Source organism: Citrus sinensis, chromosome 5 (assembly GCF_022201045.2).
Source record: "Citrus sinensis cultivar Valencia sweet orange chromosome 5, DVS_A1.0, whole genome shotgun sequence".
Classification (NCBI taxonomy): Eukaryota; Viridiplantae; Streptophyta; class Magnoliopsida; order Sapindales; family Rutaceae; genus Citrus; species Citrus sinensis.
The window spans coordinates 22,111,325-22,136,422 of NC_068560.1; the positions used below are offsets into that span (position 1 = coordinate 22,111,325).

The 25,098-nt window shown below is 35.6% G+C and overlaps 2 protein-coding genes across 9 annotated transcripts in view; one reads left to right on the forward strand and one right to left on the reverse strand.

Annotated features, from left to right (window-relative positions):
* LOC102628997 (SH3 domain-containing protein 1-like) overlaps window positions 1-25,098 on the reverse strand; it is a 164,098-nt gene that overhangs the window by 89,137 nt on the left and 49,863 nt on the right. The gene's annotated exons all lie outside the window — the stretch shown is intronic.
* On the forward strand, window positions 7,089-11,238 carry LOC127902614 (SH3 domain-containing protein 1-like). 8 transcript variants are annotated; one of them, XR_008055038.1, is made up of 8 exons: window positions 7,089-7,573; window positions 7,677-7,790; window positions 8,026-8,070; window positions 8,157-8,342; window positions 8,590-8,731; window positions 8,935-9,087; window positions 10,308-10,382; window positions 10,811-11,236. XR_008055038.1 is itself a non-coding variant. In XM_052442269.1 (6 exons), exons 1-6 carry the CDS (start codon window positions 7,514-7,516, stop codon window positions 10,892-10,894), a joined length of 549 nt encoding a protein of 182 aa, XP_052298229.1. In that variant the 5' UTR covers window positions 7,096-7,513; the 3' UTR covers window positions 10,895-11,232. The 8 variants fall into 8 exon arrangements, 4 of the variants coding, with proteins under 4 accessions (XP_052298229.1, XP_052298230.1, XP_052298232.1 ...); XR_008055039.1 differs by having other exon boundaries at window positions 10,826-10,900; XR_008055037.1 differs by having other exon boundaries at window positions 10,308-11,238.

Below are 25,098 nucleotides of genomic sequence, written 5' to 3' on the forward strand. Positions count from 1 at the left end.
ATATTTTTATTTTTTCAAGAAACTCTCACTATAAGGCTTATGTGAAAATTTGGTTGACAGTTTATGTATTTAATTATTTATTTTACCACACATGTCATGTGTAGGTTTTATTTACCTTGAGCAGTGGTCAATGCATTAGACCCAAGATAAAGTGTGTTGAGGTAGGGGAATTAATGATCGCATTAGCTGTAGCACCTATCTTCAATCTCTAATTTTAACTTTCTATAGATGAAGTGTTTTCAAATTCCTCAAATGTCTGTAATCTGTTTAATAATTGAAGAAAGTTAAAATTCATTTTCTAAATTTAAGGTTAAACTCCCAATAAAAAATTTTATTTTCATTCAATATTGTCATTAGATGGTAATCACTTTGTACGAGAGATTCCAAAAAATTTGTCTCATTGCTCCTCACTAGAAAGATTGTATCTTAGTGATAATAATCTCTTGGTAGGATTTCACAATGGTTGGATAATCTTTCAACATTACAACATTTTATAATGCTCAAGAAACACATTCTTGAAGGTCTTATTTCAATGGAGTTTTATCAGCTTGATTCTCTTCAAATTTTGGACATTTCAAACAATAATGTATTTAAGAGTTTATTATCTTGTTTACATAAAAATATATGCCTATAGGCAGGTAAAAGAAGGTACATTTTTTAATTACTCTTCCTTAGGGACATCATATCTTAGCTATAGCCACTTGAATGAGATCATTTCAAGTTGGGTTGATAGGCTTTCTCAAGCAAGCCACTTCATACTGACCCACAATAATCTTAAAGATGAAGTATCTGCTCAGTTGTGCCGATTGAACCAATTGCTATTGATAAATCATGCTGATAACAGTCTTTCTAGCCATATTCTTCATTGCTTAAACAAGTGAACTTGTTTCATTGAGAGAGTAGTGAAACAAGGAAAAAAAAAAGTTTTGACTTTTATCAGTTAGTTGACTGTTAAGTAAAAAGTATGCAAATATCATTTTATACTTTAGATTGTTAAAAACTAATGGAAAAATAACGTCATTTGAGGATAAATTGAAATTTTCATACTTTTAAAAAGTAAAGTGAAAATTATCATTCTAAGTGTGGATAAATTAAAGTTACACTCATAAAAAACACATCTAATAATTTATACACCAAGGCCAGGCCCAAGTCTTTCAATTTTCTTCCTTTCTTACCATACTTATCGTCCTGTAATAAATTTCCACAGTTCTACCTTTTTTGTACACATGATTCATGACATACTCCATGAGTCATGCTTTCAAGTTATAATTCCTTTCAATATTTGCCACGTTTGCAAGTTTCAAAATCACATAGTAATATGTCATAACAAGTCCGAAAATTCATAAATAATCAATAATATATAAAAGGAAATTATCCACCGTCTATCCGTTTTTTCAACTTTTTCAAAAATACACAATTTTTTTTTTTTTTTGCTGGAATCCACCTGAAGTTACATTTCTTTTCACTTTTCCACTTCCGTTTGGAATCCGTTAAGGAAATTAAGGGAATATTGTTAAATGACTTTTTTACCCTCAAATGTAAAAGATAATTTATCCATCGACCACTTGTTTTTTCGTATTTTTTCAGAAATACACAATTCTTAATTTTTTTTTTGCTGACCTCCACTCGAAGTTGTATTGTTTTACACCTATCCACCACTGTGTCGTTGTAAAATGATGATTTACCCTTATAATGTTAGCAAAGTTATAACGGTCTCCAAACGGAAGTGGAAAAGTGAAAAGAAATGTAATTTCAGGTGGATTCCAGCAAAAAAAAAAAAGAGTTGTGTATTTTTGAAAAGCAGTGAAAAACGGGTGGATGGTGGATAATTTCCCATATATAAATATGATCATCAATTGAATTTGAATCAGTTCGTTATTTGTTCATATTGCAAACATCACCTCTATCATTCATAGTTTTCACTTTTTAGTGATGTTCACAAAATCCTAACCACACTAAGCAATTGATATTCAATCAAAGACACTTTGATAACATATTTTAAAAAACATAAATTCTTCTATAAAAAGTCATTATTCTAGGGGTTAATTTCTGTAGGTTTCTATTATTTAATTTTTTTCCAATTATGTTTTATGAAATTAGAAGATTTGTCTTCATATCTAGGGTACTTAGTTTTAGTAAATTATGCATCACCTTCCACACATTTTAGAAAGATTATCTTTTTTTTAATTTTATACTTTTCTTTCATTTACTTTTTGGTTCATAGGGCCAAAATTTAAGTTCCATGCATATGCATTTTGTGGAAATTCAGTTTTTATTTTTTTATTTTGTGGAAATTTCGGTGGACTCAATACAGCTAGAAATTCTTAGAAGGATGAATCTAGGGCAGCTAGCAGAGTCTACGAGTTTTAATGTTTGTTTACAGTTCAATTTTCCATTTGATTAGTTAACAAAATAGAAACATGATTATCAATTTCAACTATAGTTCTTTCATGCCCTTAACTTTCTTCCTTCCTTTCCATAAATTCTCATTTTGCTTTAATTTTTCACAATTCTACCTTGGATGGTGTTGATTCAAATTTTTTCTCAATGTACAATGATTGATTTGTGTTTCGGACATTCTTCTAAATCGAGTTCTGTGGCATATTTTTTTCCTTGAGGCGAGTGTCTCAAATCATATGTCTCCTTGTGGTTAATTATTTTGTAAAAAGAAACAATTATCAAAGGGTGCCGACATGCCGGCAATAACCCTCCGACACTCAAGTTAGTTCTTTTTACTCAAGTTTTAAAGAGAGAGAATCTAGAGCAAGATGGGCAGAGTTTTGCTCGCATTTTATGCCTTTTTTCCTCTTACTTTCAAATGCCGGTCTTGGCCTTTATATAGACAACTTAGAGTCAATTGGAGAGATTATGTGGCACTTTTCTTGTGACAAGTGTCAGCCAAAGTCCATGCATGGCGACATATATTCATATGTGTCAATACTTGCTCATGATAAATAATCTTTGGACATTTGTCATGTTTTTGGGCTATTAACCTTTAATGGACTTTAGCTTAAATTCGGCACTTATATTGGTTTCTTACAAAGAGGATTGATTTTGCAACATTTTGCCCATAAGCACATTCCGCAAAATGTTTGTTAGCCAGTAGGTGTTGAGTGTTAGAAAATGTATATTTATAAAGGAGAAAATCATCATTTTACATTTCAAGTTTTACTAACAATCCTTACTTTTATGTATTTAAGCTTCTTGCAATTTAATTATGTGTGTTTGATTTTAATTAAGTATTTTATGTATTTTAGGGGCATCATGGTTATTTCACAATAAACGAGAGATCAGACGGCAAAACGAATATCACTTTTGAACTTAGGACGGTCGAAAACCTTAGGAGGAGCATAAAAGAAAAAATGGCACTATTCACATGTACGGTATTATTCACGTGTACGGTACTGTTTACGTTACTGTTCATAATACTGTTCACATAGACGGATTGATGACGTGGCATTGACTGATGAGGTGTCACGATCCTGTTGGGCTAAAATTCTTATGTACTGTTGATGGTGACGTGGCAGCATATCAGTAGACGAAAAAATCTCGCGTACGGTACATGCATCACACAGGATTATTTTCAACCAAACCGCGTCACTGTTCAACCCAGGTCAAACCGTGTTACTGTTCATCCACGTGGTCAAACCGCGTACTGTTGACTGATGACGTGGCGCAATCCTGAGCGTCCAAACTGTTTTTAATCCGATAGCCATGATTTACTTCATGTATCTATAAAAAGGGGGCCTCTCCCCCCTAATTGGATAGCTCTGAATCCATTTTTGGGATCCATTTTTTGTAATTCCTTCTCCATTTTGTATTTTCTACATATTTTAATAATTCCCATTTTGCCCCTAGTTCAATTATGAGTGGCTAGTTTTCTTTCAAGCTTGGGTTGAAGGTGAAGTCTCAACATGTGTCATGGGCTTAATTTGGTAAATTTACTTTCTCTTCCCATCTAATTTTTGTGGATGTTTTGACTTCTCGTCGACAAATAATACTAATCTTGTCTAGTACCGCATTGGTTTCACCGGCTCCGTAGTACAAGGTTATTATTATTTGGCACGATAAGCCCTTAGCACCATATTGATTAGAGTGTGGTTTATGAGGTGTGGATTTCCCCCTTATGATTTAATTGATATTAATAAGGAATATTTAGCCCATGGTACATGTTGATACGGATTCAGATACCCAAGTACGTCATTTCAATAGAATTCTCTTCAATTTATTCTCGCCATTTCAATTCCAATTTTAGAATTTATTCTCGCCATTTTAATTTAAATTTTAGCATATTCCAAATCATTTCCACCACAAATCCAATCACCCATTTACAAAATTAATTCTACACACAATTAAAATCCACCTCCTCGTGGGATCGACACTCGTCACCATTAGTCTATACTACAATAGATTCGTGCGTTTGCGAGTACATTAAAATTTGCACAGCAGTAGGCTCACTCCGTGGAATGTTTGTTGGCCCGTTGGCACATTCCATAAAATGCATATATTTGCCCGTATGCACATATTGTAGAATGTATATTTCTTCGTAGGCGCAATCTGCCCGTAGCCGCCATCCGTAGAATGTGTATTTGTCCATAGGCCTATTGCATAGAATGTGTGTTTGCCTGTAGACCCATTCCGTAGAATGTGCATTTGCCCGTACGCCCATTTCGTAGAATGTGTATTTGCCCGTAGGCTCATTCTGTAGAATGTATATTTGCCCGTAGGTGCACTCCGAGTAGCTCATGTGCTCTTAGAAATATTTTTGAAGTGTCTAGATCATGAACGGACCTAGGTCATTTTTTGTGAGGAATGGACCTAGGTCGTTCTTTGTAAAAAATAGACCTAGGTCCTTCTTTGTTGAATCATGCCTTTGGCACTTTGTGAAGACTCGTAAGGAATGGACTTAGGTCATTCTTTGTAAGCAATGAACGTAGATCATTCTTTAAGACTTAGGTTTTTCTATGATAAATCACGCTTTTGGCTTTTTGTCGTGTCTTGCATTTAGACACTTTAGTTAGAATTGTAAATACCTTGGCCATTCTTATAGAGAACACACATGGGTTATTTTATATAAAATAATTTTATTGGGCCTATATTTTTTGTGGGTTTTGGACCTTTCATAATTTGGGCTAACAGAGGCCCCCGAAGTCTTACTTTTCAATTTTGAGAAGTGAGACTTTTTTTGTACTTTTTTTTAGGCTTTTCTTTGGCTTTTCTTATTACAAATTAAATTTTAAGGCTTGAAATTTCTCTAAGGCACCTATCCTATTAAAATTAGTCTACAACCAATCTCACATACTTCATTTAATGATTTGTAGCTCTCTACAATCTATCTTAATTTAACAATTATTGAAAAGTATAAAAATAAGGAGTTAGTAAAAGTATCATTTAAAAAGAGATACTTGACTTTTTCTAAATAGTATGTGAGAATTTTCTGACAATTCTTTGGCGAGCTACTGTTGAAGCTCTTCGAGTGCTCATCGATCTAAGAAGCAATGCCAAATCTTTTCCTGAAAGGTCATCTTTGAAACTGAATTGCTTCAATGGTAAACATTTTTGTAGATAGCGATCCCAGTCAATTCTCATATATACTTACCCTTAGGCATTTTGGTTGAGATCAACCAAAGCTGTAGTCAACATCCGCCCTTGGAAGATTTAGTCAATAGTTGCCCCTAAGCTTTTTGACATTGGCTTTAAGGTGTTTCTCGTCAACACTAACTCTCGGACGTTTTTATCTAAAACATGTCATTAGGTGTTTCAGACAATCATTTGCCTTTTAATGTTTCACTTAGAATATTTTCCCTCAGGTCTATTATTATAATTCGCTTGTGGACAGTTTCCTTCAAAAATTAATTTGAAGTAATTGGACCTAGGTCATCCTTTAAAAGAAAGGACCTAGGCCCTTTTATCATAATTTACTCGTGGGCAGTTTCGTAGAACTTAGCCCGTAAGCATTCTCTTTAGAATGATTTTTCTAAGAATTGGACCTAGGTCATTTTTTACAAGAATGGACCTAGGTCTTTTTATTATAATTCGCATGTGGGCACTTTTTATAGAATACTAATTCTAAGTGATTGGACCTAGATCATTCTTTGAAAGAAAGGACCTATATCTTTTTATCATAATTCAGCCATATATGGTTTCCTTAGAAGATTAATTCTAAGTAATTTGACGTAGGTCTCTTTATTATAATCCGCCCGTAGGCACTTTCCTTAGAAAATTGATTTTAAGTAATTGGGCTTAAGTCTCTTTTTAAAGGAAATGACGTAGGTCTCTTTTTAAATTGATTCTAACTTTGTCACTACTTTGATTGCATCAAGTGATGAATAATGTCGTAATCAGAATTTTCAAGGGGGTATTTGGGAATATTGCCCCCTTCAGAGTTTTAAAAGCCAGAGAAAGAAGACTTTTTGTATTGTATGGTACCATGGTATGCCCCGTATGCCTTTCTTAATGATAAAGTAGCAGATTCTCCTTCAATTTAATTTCTTTTTGTTCCAAGCCAAAATAAAAAAATTTCTGCTCACTAGCCGTACTCTGTTCTTGATGAACATTAGGAGGCAGTTCAAGACATGGATTCTCAAAGTCAATTGTATCGATGATACTTGGGTGTGTATGACATTTTTATTAATAATTTTAATCATTCATTGATAAATTCTTCTATTAACAAAAATAATTTCTCCAAAATTAATTTTTCTACTCGCAGACCATACTTTGTTCTTGATGAACATTAGTTGGTACTTCAAAACGTGGATCCTCAAGTCAAAACGGTAAATTTTTTTCATCAGTGAATCATTAACTAAACAAGTGATCTTAGATTTCATTCTTGTGTCTATGATATGTGGGTGTGACTGACATTTGAGGAACAATTACAAGAGTGAAAAAGGAGAATACATAATATATTCAACCACTAAAAATAAAAGTCATTTTTATTTTATTCCATCTTACTCGAATTTGATACAACTAGTGGGTGTGTTGTAACTAATCTTATTTGTCCCTTTGAAATAACCGATAATAATCTTATCACCGAATGTTTAACAGACTCGTAACGTCATAACGTAACTACCACGTCAAGCAAACACGTGGACTCAGCCGTGAACTACAACCGCATAACCGTTACATATATAGACTAGTATGAAGCGGTGGAGTTAAAGCAAGCGTTTAAGAAGTGATTTAAGCTGATGCAAGCGTAAAGTATGAGACGAATAAAACAACATACAATTCAACAAAAGTCTAACATGCCCTGTTCAAACTTATAATTTTCTACTATTACCTTACCCGACAATACAATCCAAGTAGCTGGCAGCCACACCGCAAACTTCCACTATCATCTTCTCCTTTCAAACTTATAATTTTCTTTTTTCTTTTTTATTTTCTGGAAAGAGCTGGCTTTCCTTGATTTTTGCTTTTTGTCAACAATTATTCATGCCTTTTTATTTTTCTCCATCACACTTTTTTTCTTTCCCAACTTCCACGAGCTGAGCCGTCGTCGCTTTTTGAAAGAAACAGTATGGAAGCTATCAAGAAACAGGCAATCAAGCTCCGAGAACAAGTCGCCAAGCAGCAGCAAGTCCGTTTCTTTTCTTTTTTTTGTTTTTAAATTATTTAGACTTTTAATTAGTGAAATTTCTCGATTTTATTTATTTTTCATTAGTTTTTTATGGTTTGTACAGGCAGTATTGAAGCATCTGCTCCATCTTGGCATTGAAAATGTTGCGGTTGATAAAGCTGACATTGAGTGTCACCAACAACTTCAAAATCTATACAATTCCACCAGGGCAGCTAAGGCACCATCCTCCTTTAGCTAATAATAAGACTCTGTTTGATATTGATTTATTGTGGCTTTTGGTAATTAGATATGATTTTTAAATAATAATTTTGTCAAATATGGTACAAACAACTGTATTTTCTAGACTGAAGTTGCAAGTATTTACCAACGGAGCTTAATGTATGTTGAACAATTATGATGGTTTGTATGGTTTTATCTGAACAATAATTTGGAATATATGCTCTGTAGCGCAGCATTTTCAGAGGAATATTGTCCGTGGCGTTGAAGGGTTTGTTGCAGTAAGCTTGAAACAAATGGAAATATGTTGTTTGTTTGCTCTTGCTCTTGTTATAATATTTGATTTTTTTTTTATTTTCTTGACTAGTTCTTGTGTACAATATTTTTGTATTCAAATATTGTAGCGAGAAAGTTGGCCGAAGATTGTTGCAAGTATGGAGCGGAGAATCAAAGTGACAATTCTTGCGTTGCAAGAGCTGCTCTTCAATTTGGCACTTCACATGATTTGATGGAAAATGAGAGGGAAACTTTGCTTGGGATTCTTCATGATCAGGTTAGTTCATCCCTAACTAGAAAATAATTCAAATATAGAAAATTATATGTAAATTACTACGGAAACTATTATCTTCTCATAAGGAAATTTAGTTCTAAGATATTGAATAAAAGAATCCATTTTAAAGTTACAACTCTGAAATATTTAATGTTTTATATTAAAATCATTGCTAGTGACATCCATGACTTGATAGTTTTATTGGTTCAAATGTTGAAGAGACCTTGTACTTCTTACATCACTAGCGAAGACTGGCGTGGGACAAGTTATTGGCCGTGAGTTCTCTCAATTGACTCCAAGCATTTTGGATAAAGACATTTGCATCTGTAGTAAAATCAAATCCATGAGACTGAAGGATGCATGGGGAAGTCTTACAACCTTTATTTGCATAGGTAGATGCTGAGAAAACATATCATCAACACGTTATTGATATTTTAGAGAAGTTGTATGCGGAGGTTTGGGACTATGCATTTTAACTTGCTTGTCCGCATCTATCTATTCCTTGGAGCGTTCTCTTCTTGCTATTTTCGTCTCACTTATGCAAAAGAATAATTGTGACTTTTTAGTCCCTTCCAACCCTTGCTACTTGAATTAGATGATCCTATAGGAGCAATCAAATGAGTCCTCCTCGCAACATGTGACTTTCGAAATGGATGTACATGCCTCATGTGTCTATCAGAGTACTGATTCAAATGGAGCTGATTTGCAAACGCATATTAATCAGAATGACGTCTACTTTATAGCAAAAGTAAGGCTCCTGCTCTCTTGCATAGGTGAAAGTCCCTCAATTGCCCTCCTTCTGGAAAATCTTAAGAAATAAGATGCGCACAAAATTGAATGCTGTCTTTTAAGATTTTTTTTTTTAAAAAAAAAGGAATTTTGTTGTATTTTACCATGAAAGTTGTTAATTTACTGAATTACAAACTTATCAATTAATTTGATGTTGCACAGTCTTTTTCTTAACATATTGCATTCATATTTTAATTTTGGAGTAATAAAATTTTTTTTCTACTATCACTACCATCTGGGCAGGTATTTGTATTATTGCACAACATCTACGGAAGTAGTGATTAGTCTTAAAAGTTGAAGATGTTTGTCTGTATCCTTTCATCCTAGATAAATTGTCATATGATCGTAGGACAAATTGTAATTATTTTTTAAAATTTATTAGTTAACACCTTGAAAATTCTTTTCCCCCAAATAAAATTACTCTAAAAGTGTCCAAATGTGGTGCTGAGGAAGCCATTCTTAGGAAACTTTATTTAGGAGAACAGGACTTTTAAGCATGAGGTTTAGCAGACACCAATGAATTAAAAAAGCGATAGATGTCGGATGAGCTAGATAGAATGCATGGGCTAGAAATATCATGTGTCTCTACTATCAATATCTTAGCAACATCAAAGCTGAGTTAGGCATGCCAAAGAAAGGCAAACCACTAAAAGTTGTGTAGCCACTCACGACGTAGCAGGTGATGTAAAGTCTTGATATTGCTTATAGATACAAGACTGATAGCTCAACATCTCTCTTTTTGAGATTTTCTCTTAAGTTAGATGGGCCTTTTTATGATTATGTCTGAATTATGATTCTCCTTACTTGGTTTACCTAGAAAAACTATGTTTATATGGATGTGACTTGGGGGCAATCTATGTATTTGATGATAAATCTGGCCGAGAAAACTTAAATTATTAGGCAGAGGAAATTGACTGACCATAAGCTGTCATGTTAAATCCATCACTTAAAAGATGTCGGTCACTTGGAATCCCCATTATCTATGACTTTCTTGTGCATAGGCCATGTTTTGTGGAGAGCAGTCAAAATTTCAGATTTAAAATCTGATCCATAATTTAAAAATGGAATTTTGTTTCTAATATATCTTTGTTGGCCATAATCATTGTAGTTACAATGAACGCTGCTGCTTTTGTTATGCTTTTTTAAAGATTAAGTTCTATTTATCCTAGTATCTTATAGGTTATACATCCATTTGACGCTCAAGCAAATGGGGAGCTAAGTCTTTCAATTGATGATTATGTTGTGGTTCGCCAGGTACTTTCCCCTCTAAATAACAACACAGAGATTTTTCTACTATGCTATTAACTTATCCTTCTAACAACTTATGATATGTGGAATTTAGAACTAATGCTTATACTAATTTGATGTTCAAAGCACATGGCATTTTGTTCTTATAATTTTGATTGAAAAGCAATGAGTTAACATATGATGGTTGGTTTTCTTTCTTCCTACCATATATTCCCTTTTATATTGAAGTGCAAATCAGAATATAGTAGGGTTGCTAGCTCAGTTCTAAACCACCCAGTTTACCCTTATAGATATGTGAATTTATATCTTGTTATGCTTCCATGGTTAATGTTGTTATTTCAGTAATCACAACTAATTCACTCCTTCTACGTAAAAGAATTAGTTTTCCCCTTAGGTCTTTGAACGGTCAACTTTTGTTTAATTCACCTTTTTAGTTATAACTTCTCAAGGTGGCTCTTATGGATGGTCGGAAGGTGAATGCAAGGGCCAAGTTGGTTGGTTTCCCTCGGCATACATAGAAAGACAAGAAAAAGCCCCAGCTAGAAGGATATCAGAAACAAACTCCTCACCCAAATGTGATGCGACTTCTTAATAAACTCTTGCCAAGTATCTATATGTTCTTTTTCTTGTATTATATTGCTATTTTAGTTTATAGAACGACTGCGACAATTGATAAGTGGTTTGATTGCTTCTCTTAATGAAATCTTACTAAGCTCCAAGTAATATGTGCGATCATATGCATTTTAATATTTGTATTTATCTCCTAGTTGAGGAGAATATTTGTAGTAACAACTGTGTTTCCAAATTGCCTAAAAAAAAAAAATACACATCATGTTTAGCAACAAATTTTTACTATTATTTCTTCCCAGTTTTAATTTACTTTCTCCGTGAATTGAATGTTATATTAGTAGCTTGATCAGAAAGTAACTCATATCAATCAAACTACCTTGATGCAAGAGATTGAATTTAGAATTTCTCTATCTTTGTGAAACTTTCCAATCATAATGTTATGAAATATGTGGGCATGAACTTTTTAATTTCTAGTTGCATTTGGAGTATGTATGATATAATCTGAATCACTTGCATAATGTTCGTCTTCATCTTCCACTTGAAGGTAATGAAACTTCTAACTAATGAAACTTTCCAATCTTAATATTATGAAATATGTGGTATTGAGTTGGAAATTTTTGTTCACATCTAGAGAATGTATGGTATAATTTGAATTCATTAGCATAATCTTCATCTTCATTGATTTGTAAATTATGAAACTAATATATAAAATTCTAGTGGTGGATTTGAGAGTTTTAGCTTTGAGAATACTGCTTCATCTCTACTTTGATGTTTTTGTGCCCCTTGTTGTGGCAAGGCATTAATCTTCCTGAATTTTTTGTCAAGCTTTAACTTTATTAGATATATACCTTTCTTGATGAAATGTTTGGGTCCATCGCTGGATTTGGTGTTAATGTTACTAGTAAAGAAGATGATGATAGCACCATAATCGTTCTTTTTCAGAGTAAAATAGGGGATCAAGTGCATCTAGGCGTTTCATTTCTTGTGTATGATTATAAAACTACTCTAAATATAGTTTCTAAATGAATGTTATAGAGTGGCTGCTTTTAACATTGGAGATGGTTCTCTTATTTAACTATGCTGCACAGTATAGGGAAGCTATAAGCTATGATGGACAAATATGGGTTTGGATCCATCCTGCTCCAAATCCAAATTTGCAAAACATGATCAATCAGCTTTTTAAGTGTAGAGAAAAATGTGAAGTGCTTGGAAGTTGGAAGCTATTTAATGCTAAATACTAGTACAATTTTAATAAAAAATAAAAATAAATTTATTTCCTAAGGAAACTTGATTAGTAATTAAAGGATTATAATTAAACTACTTGTTAATTTCAATGACAAAATCTTCTTGGAATAAGATTGTCTACAACAGAATAAAAACAAGAACTTATCCACATTTCAATAAGATAAAATCATCTACATCGCCAATAAGGATTTACATATAGAACAACAACGATTGCGAATATCACAATTACGTATGATGTTGTAAATGTGATGAAGAAACTGTCGATGTCAATTAAATTATCATCTCCTTCATTGCTAGTTGAAGCCTATGACATAGTTGCTGGTGATTTGCAAATGGGCAATGGAAATCCACAAAGAAAAGTATTTCCCTCATAGCTACTCTCGTTGAAGGTTGCAAATTGTGCTTTCCATTTTGGAATTTCATCCGATAAGTTATTGTATCCCACACTGAAAACAGCCAATGCATTTAACTCTACAAGTTGATGAGGGATTTTCCCAATCAATTTGTTGTAGGAAAGAGCCAAACTTTCAATTTGCTCCAAGTTTGAAAATGTTGATGGGATCGATCCTATCAAGCTGTTATGTGATAGATTCAATGTTTGAATCCTTGTTAAATTTCCAATTTGAGGAGGAATATGACCAATTAGCTTGTTGCAAGAAAGATCAAGTCCTGCTACCAGGCTAAGCACTTTTCCTTGGTAAATGTGCGCAATGTTCTTTGTTGTGAATTCAAAACTTTCAAGGATTTTTTGTTCTTTGGTTAGCCAACCGTCAAAAGATGCTTCAAATGGCTTAAGACTAGAACTATTGTTGTAACTTTCACGAAGTGTGGTGTTATCAAAGCAATGGGGAATAGGACCGTGAAGATTATTATTAGAAAGATCTAACAATTGCAGTTGGTTCAATCCGCACAATTGAACTGGCACTTCACCTTCAAGATTATTGTGACCTAAGATAAGGTGGTTTAGTTGAGAAAGCCCATCAACCCAATCTGAAATGCTGCCATTCAAGTGATTATAGCTAAGATCTCATGTCACAAGGGAAGAGCAATTAAAGAATGTACCTCTTTTTAGCTGTCCATGTAACATACTTTTTTAAAGATGAACTTTTTTGATATAGAGAGGATGGAAACAAGATGGTAAACTTCCAAATATATTGTTGTCTGAAAATGTCCAAAATATGAAGAGAATAAAGTTGACAAAACTCCATTGGAATAGAACCTTTAAGATGATTCTTGTGCATTGTAATATGTTGTAAACTTGTGAGACTGCCTAACCATCGTGGAACCTTACCCGAAAGACTGTTATTATTAAGGTACAATCCTTCTAGTGAGGAGCATTTATATAAACTTTGTGGGATCTCTCTTATGAAGTGATTGTCCTCCAATTGTAACCATATTAAGTTTGCCAGGTTAAAATTTCTACAGAACATGTGACCTTTTAGGTTGTTGTTTGATAACGCTAGAAACTCCAAGTTAACGCAACCGATGGCCAAGCGCTCAGGGATTTCACCAGTCAATTGATTGCTGGATAAGTCCAAAATTCTGAGGAAGTTCATTTTACCAAATGAAGAGGGAATGCTACCATGCAAGGCATTCGTGGAAATGTTAAAAGAAAATAAACTTGGTAAAATATCTCTAATTTCTACTGGAATATGGCCTTGGAAGTTGTTGTTGGAGACACCCAAGAATCTTAACCGCTTGTGTGGATGAATTGGCAATTAAAAAGGTCCTCCAATAGAATCATTGATGAGAAAAAGAGTTTCTAATTTTGTGTTGTTTTCCAACAACCAATTTGGAAATTCTCCATTCATCTTTATATGTGAGAGATGAACATCCTCCAGGTCATGTTGATGGTAAAGGAATTTGGGGAATGTGACACCATCTCCACAACCGGAAGACAACAAGAGAGATTGTAATTGGAAGTTTGGGGCGGTCAAAGAATGTGACTCAGTTATTTCAGCTTTTATTTCATTGTTGTAAGCCCATAAGCTCTTGAGTCTTGAGTGATTGAAAAGTGGTTTAAGTGAAATTGGGATGCAGAAGTGATTCTTTGAAAGTATTAGCTCTTCAATGGATGTCAAATGAACGAGGGGAGTGATAACTCTAGGAAATGAGAGTTATTACATCAATTCTAAACTTGAATCAGGATCTTTTAGAGAACAAATAAGGTGTTTTTATTACATTTTGCTTAAACATTCATTTTAGTTGAGTATTAATAAGTTTTGCTTGAATTATAGTAATTTGTGCTAAAAACATATGCATAATTGTAGGTTCTTGGAAAGTCTTAATTCATGAGGGGATGTTGAGGCATTAGATGAGCAAGAGGAGGAAATAAGCCAGTCATAAAAGAACAAAAGCACAATAGGGAGTAATGCAGTGCTGTTACGGATGTTAGAGCAACCCGTTCTGTAGCAATCTAGAAGTAAATGCGAGAGAAAACTTGGGCGCGGGACAGCACATGTTTCTTAATTTAACGCATGCACGCTCATAGGCTTGTGTTTACCCTAATTTGCAATATAAAAGGGAGGCAATACCACAAAGAAAGGCGGCAAGGAAATTATCACTAGAATAATCACAAAGGAACGAAGAAGAAGAAGATCAGAATTAAAGAGTTTTGTTTTGGAAACATTGGAGAATCGTGCAGAATTACTTGGCTTTGATTTTCGCCGTGCTCAACTTATATTTATCTTCTTCCTTTAATTATTTTGATGTATTCCGGGATCAATATATTTATGATTATTTTTGTCATCCAGATTATGAACTAAATTTACTTGTAGTTGAGTGACAAATAATCCAATGGGTTCTTGATTGTTCTTATATGTTGTTATGGTAATGCTGTAGCATTTTACTCTAGTAGTTTTTATGAGTATAACTGTTATTTCGGTTGACCACCCATTTAATAGTTTCAGTTAAGAGCAGCAAAGGGGCATGTCTTAGCGGACATTATTAGAGTATTACTTGTTCTTAAATTGAGTTTCCTGGATTAGGTTATCTTGAATCCCATAAGGGCAATACTTGAAGTTAAGATTTGTGACACTCTAGACATAGGTGTTCACCTTGTAGGGTAGAGAGATTAAAGGATATAATGACGTACCATAAATATATGAGCAACTGGTCATTGTTAGTAGATTTAAAGGTATGAGATTTCTAACATGCGATAGCTGAGGATGCAGATTTATTCTGCCCAATGCTGCAGCACTTATTGTAACAACTGGTGCTAATTTGGTAAACACCAATCACCCCATTAGGAGAGTTTGATTATTCAACTACTATATTCTCAATTGAATCTTAGACACAGTTAACTTAGTTTATTTCATTACAGTATTGTTTTATTTCCATCTCTCGCAATTATTAATTACGATAGAATTATTTAACAATTGTTTGTTTCGGTTTTAGTTAATTTGCACTATTGTGATTGCTTTAGCATTTTGAGTAACATCAATCCCTGTGGAGACGATCTTGAATACTCATCACTTTATTACTTGTTGTGTATATGATGAAGAGTAGGAATCCATATTATACTAGGATTAGTTTCCTTATTAACTAAAGTTTAAGACTTTTAAATTCCTTTCTAATTTAGAATTTTGTTTCCCTTTCAATTTAGGATTTTGTTTTTACTTCATGAATTAGGATAATTACTACTACTATAAATAGCTTCCTCTTGTAACCTTTGAAGGCATAATTTTGAGTTCAATAATATTTCAATTTTCAAATCTCTTTGTGAGTATTTGAACAGTTAACTCTCGGTATTCTGCGGAATCAACGAGTCTTAATCCCTAAATTCACGGTATTCTTTTGAATCAACGTGAATTTAATTGTTCTTTTGTTCCGGTATTCTCTAGAATCAACGGAATATTTTGAACATTAAACTTCCGCTGCATCAGTATATTTGCACATCGGCATTGGTAGTAATTGATTATAAAAATAAATCAATAAGTGTTTGGGGTCGTTGCCGGGGATTGATTGTTTATTTTTAAAGTGTAAAGTAAATCTTGATAGCGTCAAATTTGATTTGATTTATTCTATTTATTAGGAGATCGGTACATGCATGCGCAAAGACAGGTCTGTGGTATTCTAATTCGATCCTGAGATTGAAAGGACTGTCAGGAGATTGCGAAGAGAACAAAGGAATTCAGAAATTGATTCAAGCATGAATAATTTGCAGGATGCGGGAAATTTGAATCCTCACGGGCCCCAGTAAACATTCAAGGAGAGCAGAATGAACATGTTAACGGGAGACAGCCAGGCAATAACAATATTATTTACATGGCTGATGACAGAGACAGAGCTATAAGAGATTATGCTGTGCTAACTCCTCAAGTTGTACATCCTGACATCATCAGACCTGAAGTAGACGCTGCAAATTTTGAGTTAAAGCCAGTGATGTTTCAAATGTTGCAAACAGTTGGTCAATTCAATGGATTGCCAGATGAAGATCCTCATCTCCATCTTAAATTGTTCTTGGAAGTAAGTGATACTTTCAAGATTGCTGGAGCAATACAAGATGCTTTAAGGCTGAGACTCTTTCCTTATTCCTTAAGAGATCAAGCAAGAGTATGGTTAAATTTGTTACCATCTGATTCCATCACTACATGGAATGAATTGGCTGATAAATTCCTAATGAAATATTTCCCACCAACAAAAAATGCAAAGTTGCGGAATGAGATTACTTCCTTCCATCAACTTGAAGATGAAATGCAAAAAATGCAAAAAATGCAAAAAATGCAAAAAATGCAATGTTAGTTAATGAGTGACCTCATTAACTAACATAGTAAAGGCCTTGACATCTGCTCCAGCAACAGTAAAGCAAGTTACTGAACTTTCTTGTGTATACTGTGGTGAAGAGCATAACTTTGATAATTGTCCTGGAAACCCAGCTTCAGTAAACTATGTGGGTAATTTCAGTTGATAACCTCAGAACAACCCATATTCAAATACTTACAACCCTGGCTAGAAGCAACACCCAAATTTTGCATGGAGCAGTCAGAATCGAAATGCTCCAGCATTAAATAGACAAAATAAAAACACACAACCACTTGGTTTTCATCAGCAGAGTCAAGGGCAAAAGCATAACAGTCAGGATCCAATCACTTCACTGGAAGCACTGATTAAAGAGTACATTGTAAAGAATGAAGCAATTATGCAGAGTCAAGCTGTATCCTTGAGAAACCTGGAAAACCAAATGGGACAACTAGCCACAGTAATAAGCAGCAGAACTCAAGGAAGCCTACCTACCAACACAAAAGACCCTAGGAGGGAGGGCAAAGAACACTGCAAAGTAATTAATTTGAGGTCTGGAAAGAATGTTGATATCACAGCTGATGTAACAAAAAATGGGATGGAATTCAATTCAGCACAAAAATTACCTCAAAAGGGAAGCATGTTACAACAACCTCCTCTTCAAGACACTGGTTACATGGGCCAAGTTACAGCAACTACAGAGGAAATTCAACCAGAACATGCTGAAAAAGAAATTGCAACACCAGTAGTCACAACCTGCACCAAACCAAACAAACAGAGTTTGATATCTCCTGAAGCTACCTAGCAGTTTAGACATCCACCACCTTTCCCACAAAGGCTCCAGAAGCAATAACAAGACAAGCAGTTTAGCAAATTCCTGGAAGGGCTGAAACAACTGCACATAAATATACCTTTTGTGGAAGTTTTGGAGCAAATGCCAAATTATGTGAAATTTTTAAAAGATATCTTAGCATGAAAAAGAAAGCTGAGAGAGTTTGAAACTGTTGCTTTAACACAGAAGAGCAGCCATATGCTCAAGAGTAAAATTCTCACAAAAGTAAAAGATCCAGGGAGTTTTACAATACCCTGCGCTATAGGAACTAGGTATGCTGGCAAAGCACTTTGTGACTTGGGAGCTAATATTAATTTGATGCCATTATCTGTATTTAAGCAGTTGGGAGTAGGGGAGTGCAGACCAACAACAGTCACTCTGCAATTAGCTGATAGATCTCATGCATACCCTGAAGGAAAAATAGAGGATGTATTGGTGAAGGTTGACAAATTCATTTTTCCAGTGGATTTCATTGTACTGGACTTTGAAGTTAATAAAAAGGTACCCATTGTATTGGGAAGACCTTTTCTAGCAACTGGAAAGACTCTGATAGATGTGCAGAAAAGAGAGCTCACCATGAGAGTGAATGATTAGCAAGTCACATTTAATGTCCTAGAGGCTATGAGAAACCCCGATGAAGTAGAAGATTGCAATTTCCTAAGTGCAGTGGATTTTGTTGTAGCAAACAAAATGGACAGATGCTACAATAATGCACTTGACAAAGTCACCACCTTTGAAGATGTTGCAGCAATCCAAACATATTAGATGGACAAACAGCAATCTAATAGGCACAACATGTTTATTGAACACCTGAATGTTTCAGACAGGGAAGTAAAAACAACTTTACCATCTATTGAATCACCTCCTAGTTTTGAATTAAAAATGTTACCTTCACATTTGAAGTATGCATATCTTGGTCAAAACAACACACTCCCTGTAATCATTTCTTCTACTGTGGATGCAGGTCAAGAACAGAGTCTAGTAGATTTACTGGGAAAATACAGAAGAGCAATTGGATGGACCATGGCAGATATAAAGGGGATAAGTCCATCAATATGCATGCATAAAATCCTGTTAGAAGATTGTTCCAACAATTCGGTGGAGCACTAGAGAAGGATGAATCCTATTATGAAAGAAGTGGTGAAGAAGGAAATCATCAAATGGTTGGATGCTGGAATCATATACCCAATATCGGACAGTTCATGGGTAAGCCCAGTTCAATGTGTTCCAAAGAAAGGAGGGATAACAGTAATGGCTAATGAAAAGAATGAACTTATTCCTACAAGGACAGTGACTAGATGGAGAGTGTGTATGGATTACAGGAAACTCAACAAAGCCACAAGGAAAGACCATTTCCCACTTTCATTCATAAATCAGATGTTGGACAGACTTGCTGGAAAACAATACTATTGTTTCTTAGATGGGTACTCAAGTTACAACCAGATTGCTATAGCTCCAGAAGATCAAGAGAATACTACATTTACTTGTCCCTATGGAACATTTGCCTTCAGAAGAATGTCATTTGGGCTATGCAATGCTCTAGCAACTTTTCAGAGATGCATGATGTCTATATTTTCTGATATGGTAGAGCAGACTTTGGAAGTTTTCATGGATGACTTCTCAGTTTTTGGAGAAACATACAATGATTGTTTACACAACTTGGAAGAAGTTCTTAAAAGATGTGAGATGACCAACTTAGTACTCAATTCGGAAAAGTGTCATTTCATGGTGCAAGAAGGAATAGTGTTGGGTCACAAGATATCCAAGGATGGTATTGAGGTAGACAAAGCTAAGATAGAGGTAATAGATAAACTGCCACCTCCAACTTCAGTAAAGGGAATTAGGAGTTTTTTGGACCGTGCTGGATTCTACAGAAGATTCATTAAGCATTTTTCCAAAGTAGCTAAACCACTGTGTTCATTGCTGGAGCATGACAAACCGTTTCACTTTGACAAAGATTGCCTTCAAGCATTTGGAGAATTAAAGAAAGCTTTGATCACTGCTCCAGTAGTTATATCTCCAGACTGGACTTTACCATTTGAATTGATGTGTGATACTAGTGATCACTCTGTGGGGGCAGTATTAGGGCAAAGAAAGGATAAAGTTTTTCACTTCATCTACTATGCAAGCAAAACTCTCACTCAAACTCAAATCAATTACACCACTACAGAGAAAGAGTTGCTAGTAGTAGTATTTGCTTTTGACAAATTCAGAGCCTACTTAGTAGGCACTAGAGTGACTGTATATACAGACCATGCAGCAATCAAATACTTAATTTCAAAGAAGGATGCCAAGCCAAGATTAATTAGATGGATTTTATTGCTTTAAGAATTTGATCTGGAAATTAAAGATAGAAAGGGGACTGAGAATCAAGTAGCAGACCACCTGTCACGGCTGGATGCAGACACAAGCACATTGACCAGGAACGACATCACTGAAACTTTTCCTGATGAACAGCTGTTGGTAGTACAATAAGCACAGATGCTGCAGCAGTCAGAATCTCCATAGTATGCAGATTTTGCTAACTATTTAGTAAGTGGGTTGCTACCACCTGAGCTAAAGTTTTAAGAGAAAAAGAAATTTCTTCATGATGTTAGAAGTTATCAGTGGGATGACCCACATTTATATAAGCTATGCTCAGATCAAGTAATAAGAAGATGTGTTGCAGCAGAAGAGATACCCCATATACTGGAGTCATGTCATGCTGCAGCATATGGAGGACATTTTGGTGGTCACAGAACAGCTGTCAAAGTTCTGCAATTAGGTTATTATTGGCCCACTATTTTTAAAGATACTTATGAATTTGTTAAATGTTGTGACAGGTGTCGAAGGACAGGGAACATAAGTAGAAGACATGAAATGCCACTGACCAACATCCTGGAAGTGGAAGTTTTTTATGTCTGGAGAATAGATTTTATGGGACCCTTCCCGCCATCTTTTGGGAACTTATATATCCTTGTTGCTGTGGATTATGTCTCCAAGTGGGTAGAAGCTGCAGCATTACCTACCAATGATGCTAAAACAGTTGTGGCTTTTCTTCAGAAAAATGTTTTCTCTAGGTTTGGCACTCCTAGAGCAATTATTAGTGATGAGGGCACACATTTTTACAACAAAATCTTTGCTGCAGCAATGATGAAATATGGAGTCAGGCTGAAGTGTCCAACAGAGAAATTAAAAAGATCTTAGAAAAAGTGGTGAATCCAATAAGGAAGGATTGGTCTTTACACTTGCATGACTCTCTATGGGCCTACAGAACAGCATACAAAACTCCACTCGGAATGTCTCACTACCGAATTGTTTATGGCAAAGCTTGTCATTTGCCACTAGAGCTAGAGCATAAAGCACATTGGGCACTGAAGAAATTAAATTGGGATATGCATGCTGCAACAGAGCAAAGGAAACTTCAACTTTGTGAGCTTGATGAATTACAACTATTTTCATATGAAAATGCAAGAATCTATAAAGAGAGGACAAAACACTGGCACGACAAGCATATTCAGCACAGGAAATTCAACCCTAGTCAATTAGTATTGCTCCACAATACAAGACTAAGATTATTTTTGGGAAAGCTCAAGTTACGATGGTCTAGCCCGTTTAAGTTGTTAAAATCTTATTCTCATGGAGTTGTTGATCTTCTAGATGAACAAACAGGCCACGAATTCAAAGTTAATGGACACAGGGTTAAGCATTACATACATCCAGCAGTAGAATGTTCAAAGGAGATGTTACTCCTTAAAGAACCCAGCTATTGAACAATGAAGGAAGGTCAGGCTGAAGGACCTTAAATCAAGCGCTCCATGGGAAGCAGCCCATTGGGGAGACAACCACTTCAAACCAATTTTGATCTCCTTTGGTTTAGTTGACAGCTCTCCCTCCTTACCATTTTATTTAATTTTGTTCTTTCATTCTAGCTATTTAATTTTATCTTTTCAAATTATTGCATTCTTTAATTTTGCTATCATTTAATCTATTTATTTTTAAATGTTAGAATTAATTTGAATTTGTGGGAAGTATGTGTAACAATTGAATTCCATACTGACAAGTGAGGTTGTATGGTGGCAGAGTATAGAGGTGAGCCACGTGTCAGAGGCTTTAGTGTGGAGTATGTACCGTTGCTAGAGTAAGCGAATGGGTGCTGCAGCAACCAATTTTACCGTTACAATAAATTGAAAGATGAAGCCTCTCACTTACCGTTGGAGATAAATCATGACAGATGGAGGCTTCGATGTGGATAGAAATTGCAAATAAATCTCCGAAATTAATGCCTTAAATTACCTAGCCGATGTTTTTGGGATACGCGCTTTAAATTAAAAAATATTTTCTTCCCTCATTTATCTTTAGTTACCGTATTTATCTCCAATTAAAAGTCCACTATAAAAAAGTCATTGTACTTAGTGCTCTACACCACTATTCCCCATCTCCTTCGCAAATCCAACTCTCCTAATTCTTAGCCTCTTCTTCTCTTTTTACTCTCAGGAACAGTAGACTAAATTTGTTACTGCTACAGCAATGCCGAGATATAAGAAAACAGCAAGCCGCCTCAAAGATCCGTCACGATTCTAAAGTTACCACGCCGAAAAAAAATATGAAGAATTCATAGAGCCGCGTAGGATTCTGGAAGAAAAAAGGTTTCAATTTCCAGACCAACTCACGGGAATTGTGCAAACAATTCATAATGCTGCAGCAAAGCGAGGATGGCTAGAGTTTTACAAACACCCTCGGGATCCTGTGCTGCCTGTAGTAAAAGAATTTTACGCCAATTTGGTAAGCCCTGATCAGCACAACATTTGGATAAGAAATACACTTGTCCCATTAGACTCTCGTGTTATCAATGCTTTTTATAACTTACCTGCTGAAATTACTTGTGAGTATGCTAAGTTGCGTGATAAGTTAACCCCGAAAAAGTGGAACACCATTTTTACAACTCTTACAATCGAAAGAGCATCATGGGCTAACAAGGAAGGGCGTGTAGTTAATAGGATAGATTTGAAACCTATTGCTAAGATGTGGGTGAAATTTCTGAAATCTAGGCTTATGCCCACCACTCACACTACTACAGTTTTGCAAGAAAGGTTGGTCTTGTTATATGTCATAGTTCGCGGGCTTCCCATAGATGTGGGTAGCATCATCGCAAAAGAAATCCGAGATTGTGCAGTCAAGACTCACCGAACTGCTGCTTTGCTATTTCCATCACTCGTTACTAGCATTTGTGTAGTTTCAGGTGTTCATCTTGACGCCAGAGATGACCATGTCAAGAATGATGGTGCCTTTACGGCATGAACCATTGAGAGAGTTGCTGGTGAGAGTGCTGGAACAACCACTGAACCAGCTGCTGAGACAGGAGCAAGATGAGCTATTGGCTTAGAAAAGACCATCCAGGCACTCAGCACAAGTATAACTCAATGTACGGAACCACAGCAGTGGGAAAACGATCGATTTTGGAGCTATCTCCAGCACCTGGACAACCAACTACACCAATTTTCTCTGTACATGAAACGCACTCACCGGAACTTCCTTGATGCACTGCTCCAGCAGTACAATTTTGACACCAACACCACAAATGCATCAACAGAGGCTAGTGCAGAAGCCACTGCCACAGAGGAACCAGCAGAAGATGCTACAGCCGAACCTCAAGCAGAGGAAGAATCAGAAGATGCTGAACCATCTGATTAGCCTGAGGAAGAAGGTGACAAGTCTGAGATTGATAGCTCACCTACAGAGGAAGAAGACAACTCGGAGAAAGACCGTGAGGAACCAACCATCCTAACCCAGCCCAAAACCAGAAAAAAAAAAAAGCACGTTATTCAAGAAAATGAGGAGGAAGACCTTGAAGAGGAGCCGTCTATTCCAGTCCTTGCAGGCAAGAGAAAGGACAAGGGTAAAGCAAAAATGGCAACAACTCCAGCCTCTGAAGATGAGATGGAGCAAGTCGATGCTAAGCTGGCTGCTGCAGCAGCCAGAGCTATGCCTACACCTAAGCAAGCTAAGCAACTACTTGCGGTTATTGCTGCCATCACAACTGAGGGCCAGGCAGCTGATGCATTAACTCAAAAACCTCCACAGCAAACTCCTAGCCAGCCTATTCGCACAAGTCCAAGACAATCCAGCAAACAAAAAGGCAGTACGTCTACAGGTACTTCTACAGCAACCCCAGCCACAACTCCTCTCACCAGCCGCGCAGCGAAAAAGACAAAGACATTGCCAGCTACTTCCCCAAAAGCTTCACCAAAGGATGAGCTGCGTAGTGCATCCAAGAAGTGCTGATAGCATCCCGTCATGCACTCCAGTCCCCACCACAGGGGAGTACTCTATCCTTACTAGTTCATATTTTAAAAAAAAAAATTATGTTTGTCAATTTGTATGCCTTTGTTATGTATGCTTGTGAGGACACAGCATCTCTCAAGTTTGGGGGGATTGTGTCCGAATGCATGTGTTTATGTATGTGTTTATGTTTGTGTTGTGTGAAGCTCTGTTATCTGTTATTTGTGTATGGATTTGAAAACCTAATAAAGATAACTTGAGTGTTATTCAGTATTTATGAGAATGCCAAGTAGAGATAGTTATAGATAGAAGTGAAATTATGTCCCAACACTTAGACTTTGGTTGAATTGTATGAGACTGTTAGAGCAAAGCCAAAAGAATAGAAAATATCTTAAGTTTGAAGGGAGAAGCAAGTTGATTGACTGTGATATTTATGAGATAAAACTCTACTCCAATGGCTCAAGTTGCTGAGTAACCAAATCTGAGTATGTACCCCATATGCAGAATTGTGTAAAAGGTAGCAAGAGTTATGAGCAATGCTGTAGCAAATAAAAAAAAAAGTCCTATGTCTAAGGCATTGAGTAGTCAGGTCTGTTCATGAACCCCATGTTCAGCCTTGAGTAAAAGATACCTTTAGATGAGATTATACCGCAAATATTGCTGCAGCAACTCTGATCTGGGCATGGTTTAAGTAATTGGGTGTCATCATTACAAGTGATTGACATTCACATGAAAGATAAATGTTACAGTAAGGAGGTTGATTACTCCCCAGTTTATCAATGTAAAACAATCACAGTTTGAATATGTGAAATTTATGCTACCCCGTTTATGAATGAAGTATATCACTGCTAAAATTTATGCAGTCCTTTGGTGATGTTACAGCATATCTGGAATTCAATCAAAGGAAGCACACACACACAATGGACAGAAAGAAGCTTAAGTCTAGAACTGATTTACTATGGCATTTTGTATGATTGGGATTGTGATCTGAAGGTGGAAGAATCCTTGCAAATTTGATAAAAGAGCTAAAGTTGTGTGCATGTTTGTTTGCGGAAAATGTTAGTATGTGTCATT

Bases quoted from the DNA above. Each gene is read 5' to 3' on its own strand.
- LOC127902614 (XM_052442269.1), top strand. From the start codon at position 7,514: ATGGAAGCTATCAAGAAACAGGCAATCAAGCTCCGAGAACAAGTCGCC. The intron at 8,071-8,156 runs GTAAGCTTGAAA...TTTCTTGACTAG, and splicing joins GCGTTGAAGGGTTTGTTGCA to TTCTTGTGTACAATATTTTT. The intron at 8,343-10,307 runs GTTAGTTCATCC...AGTATCTTATAG, and splicing joins TTGGGATTCTTCATGATCAG to GTTATACATCCATTTGACGC.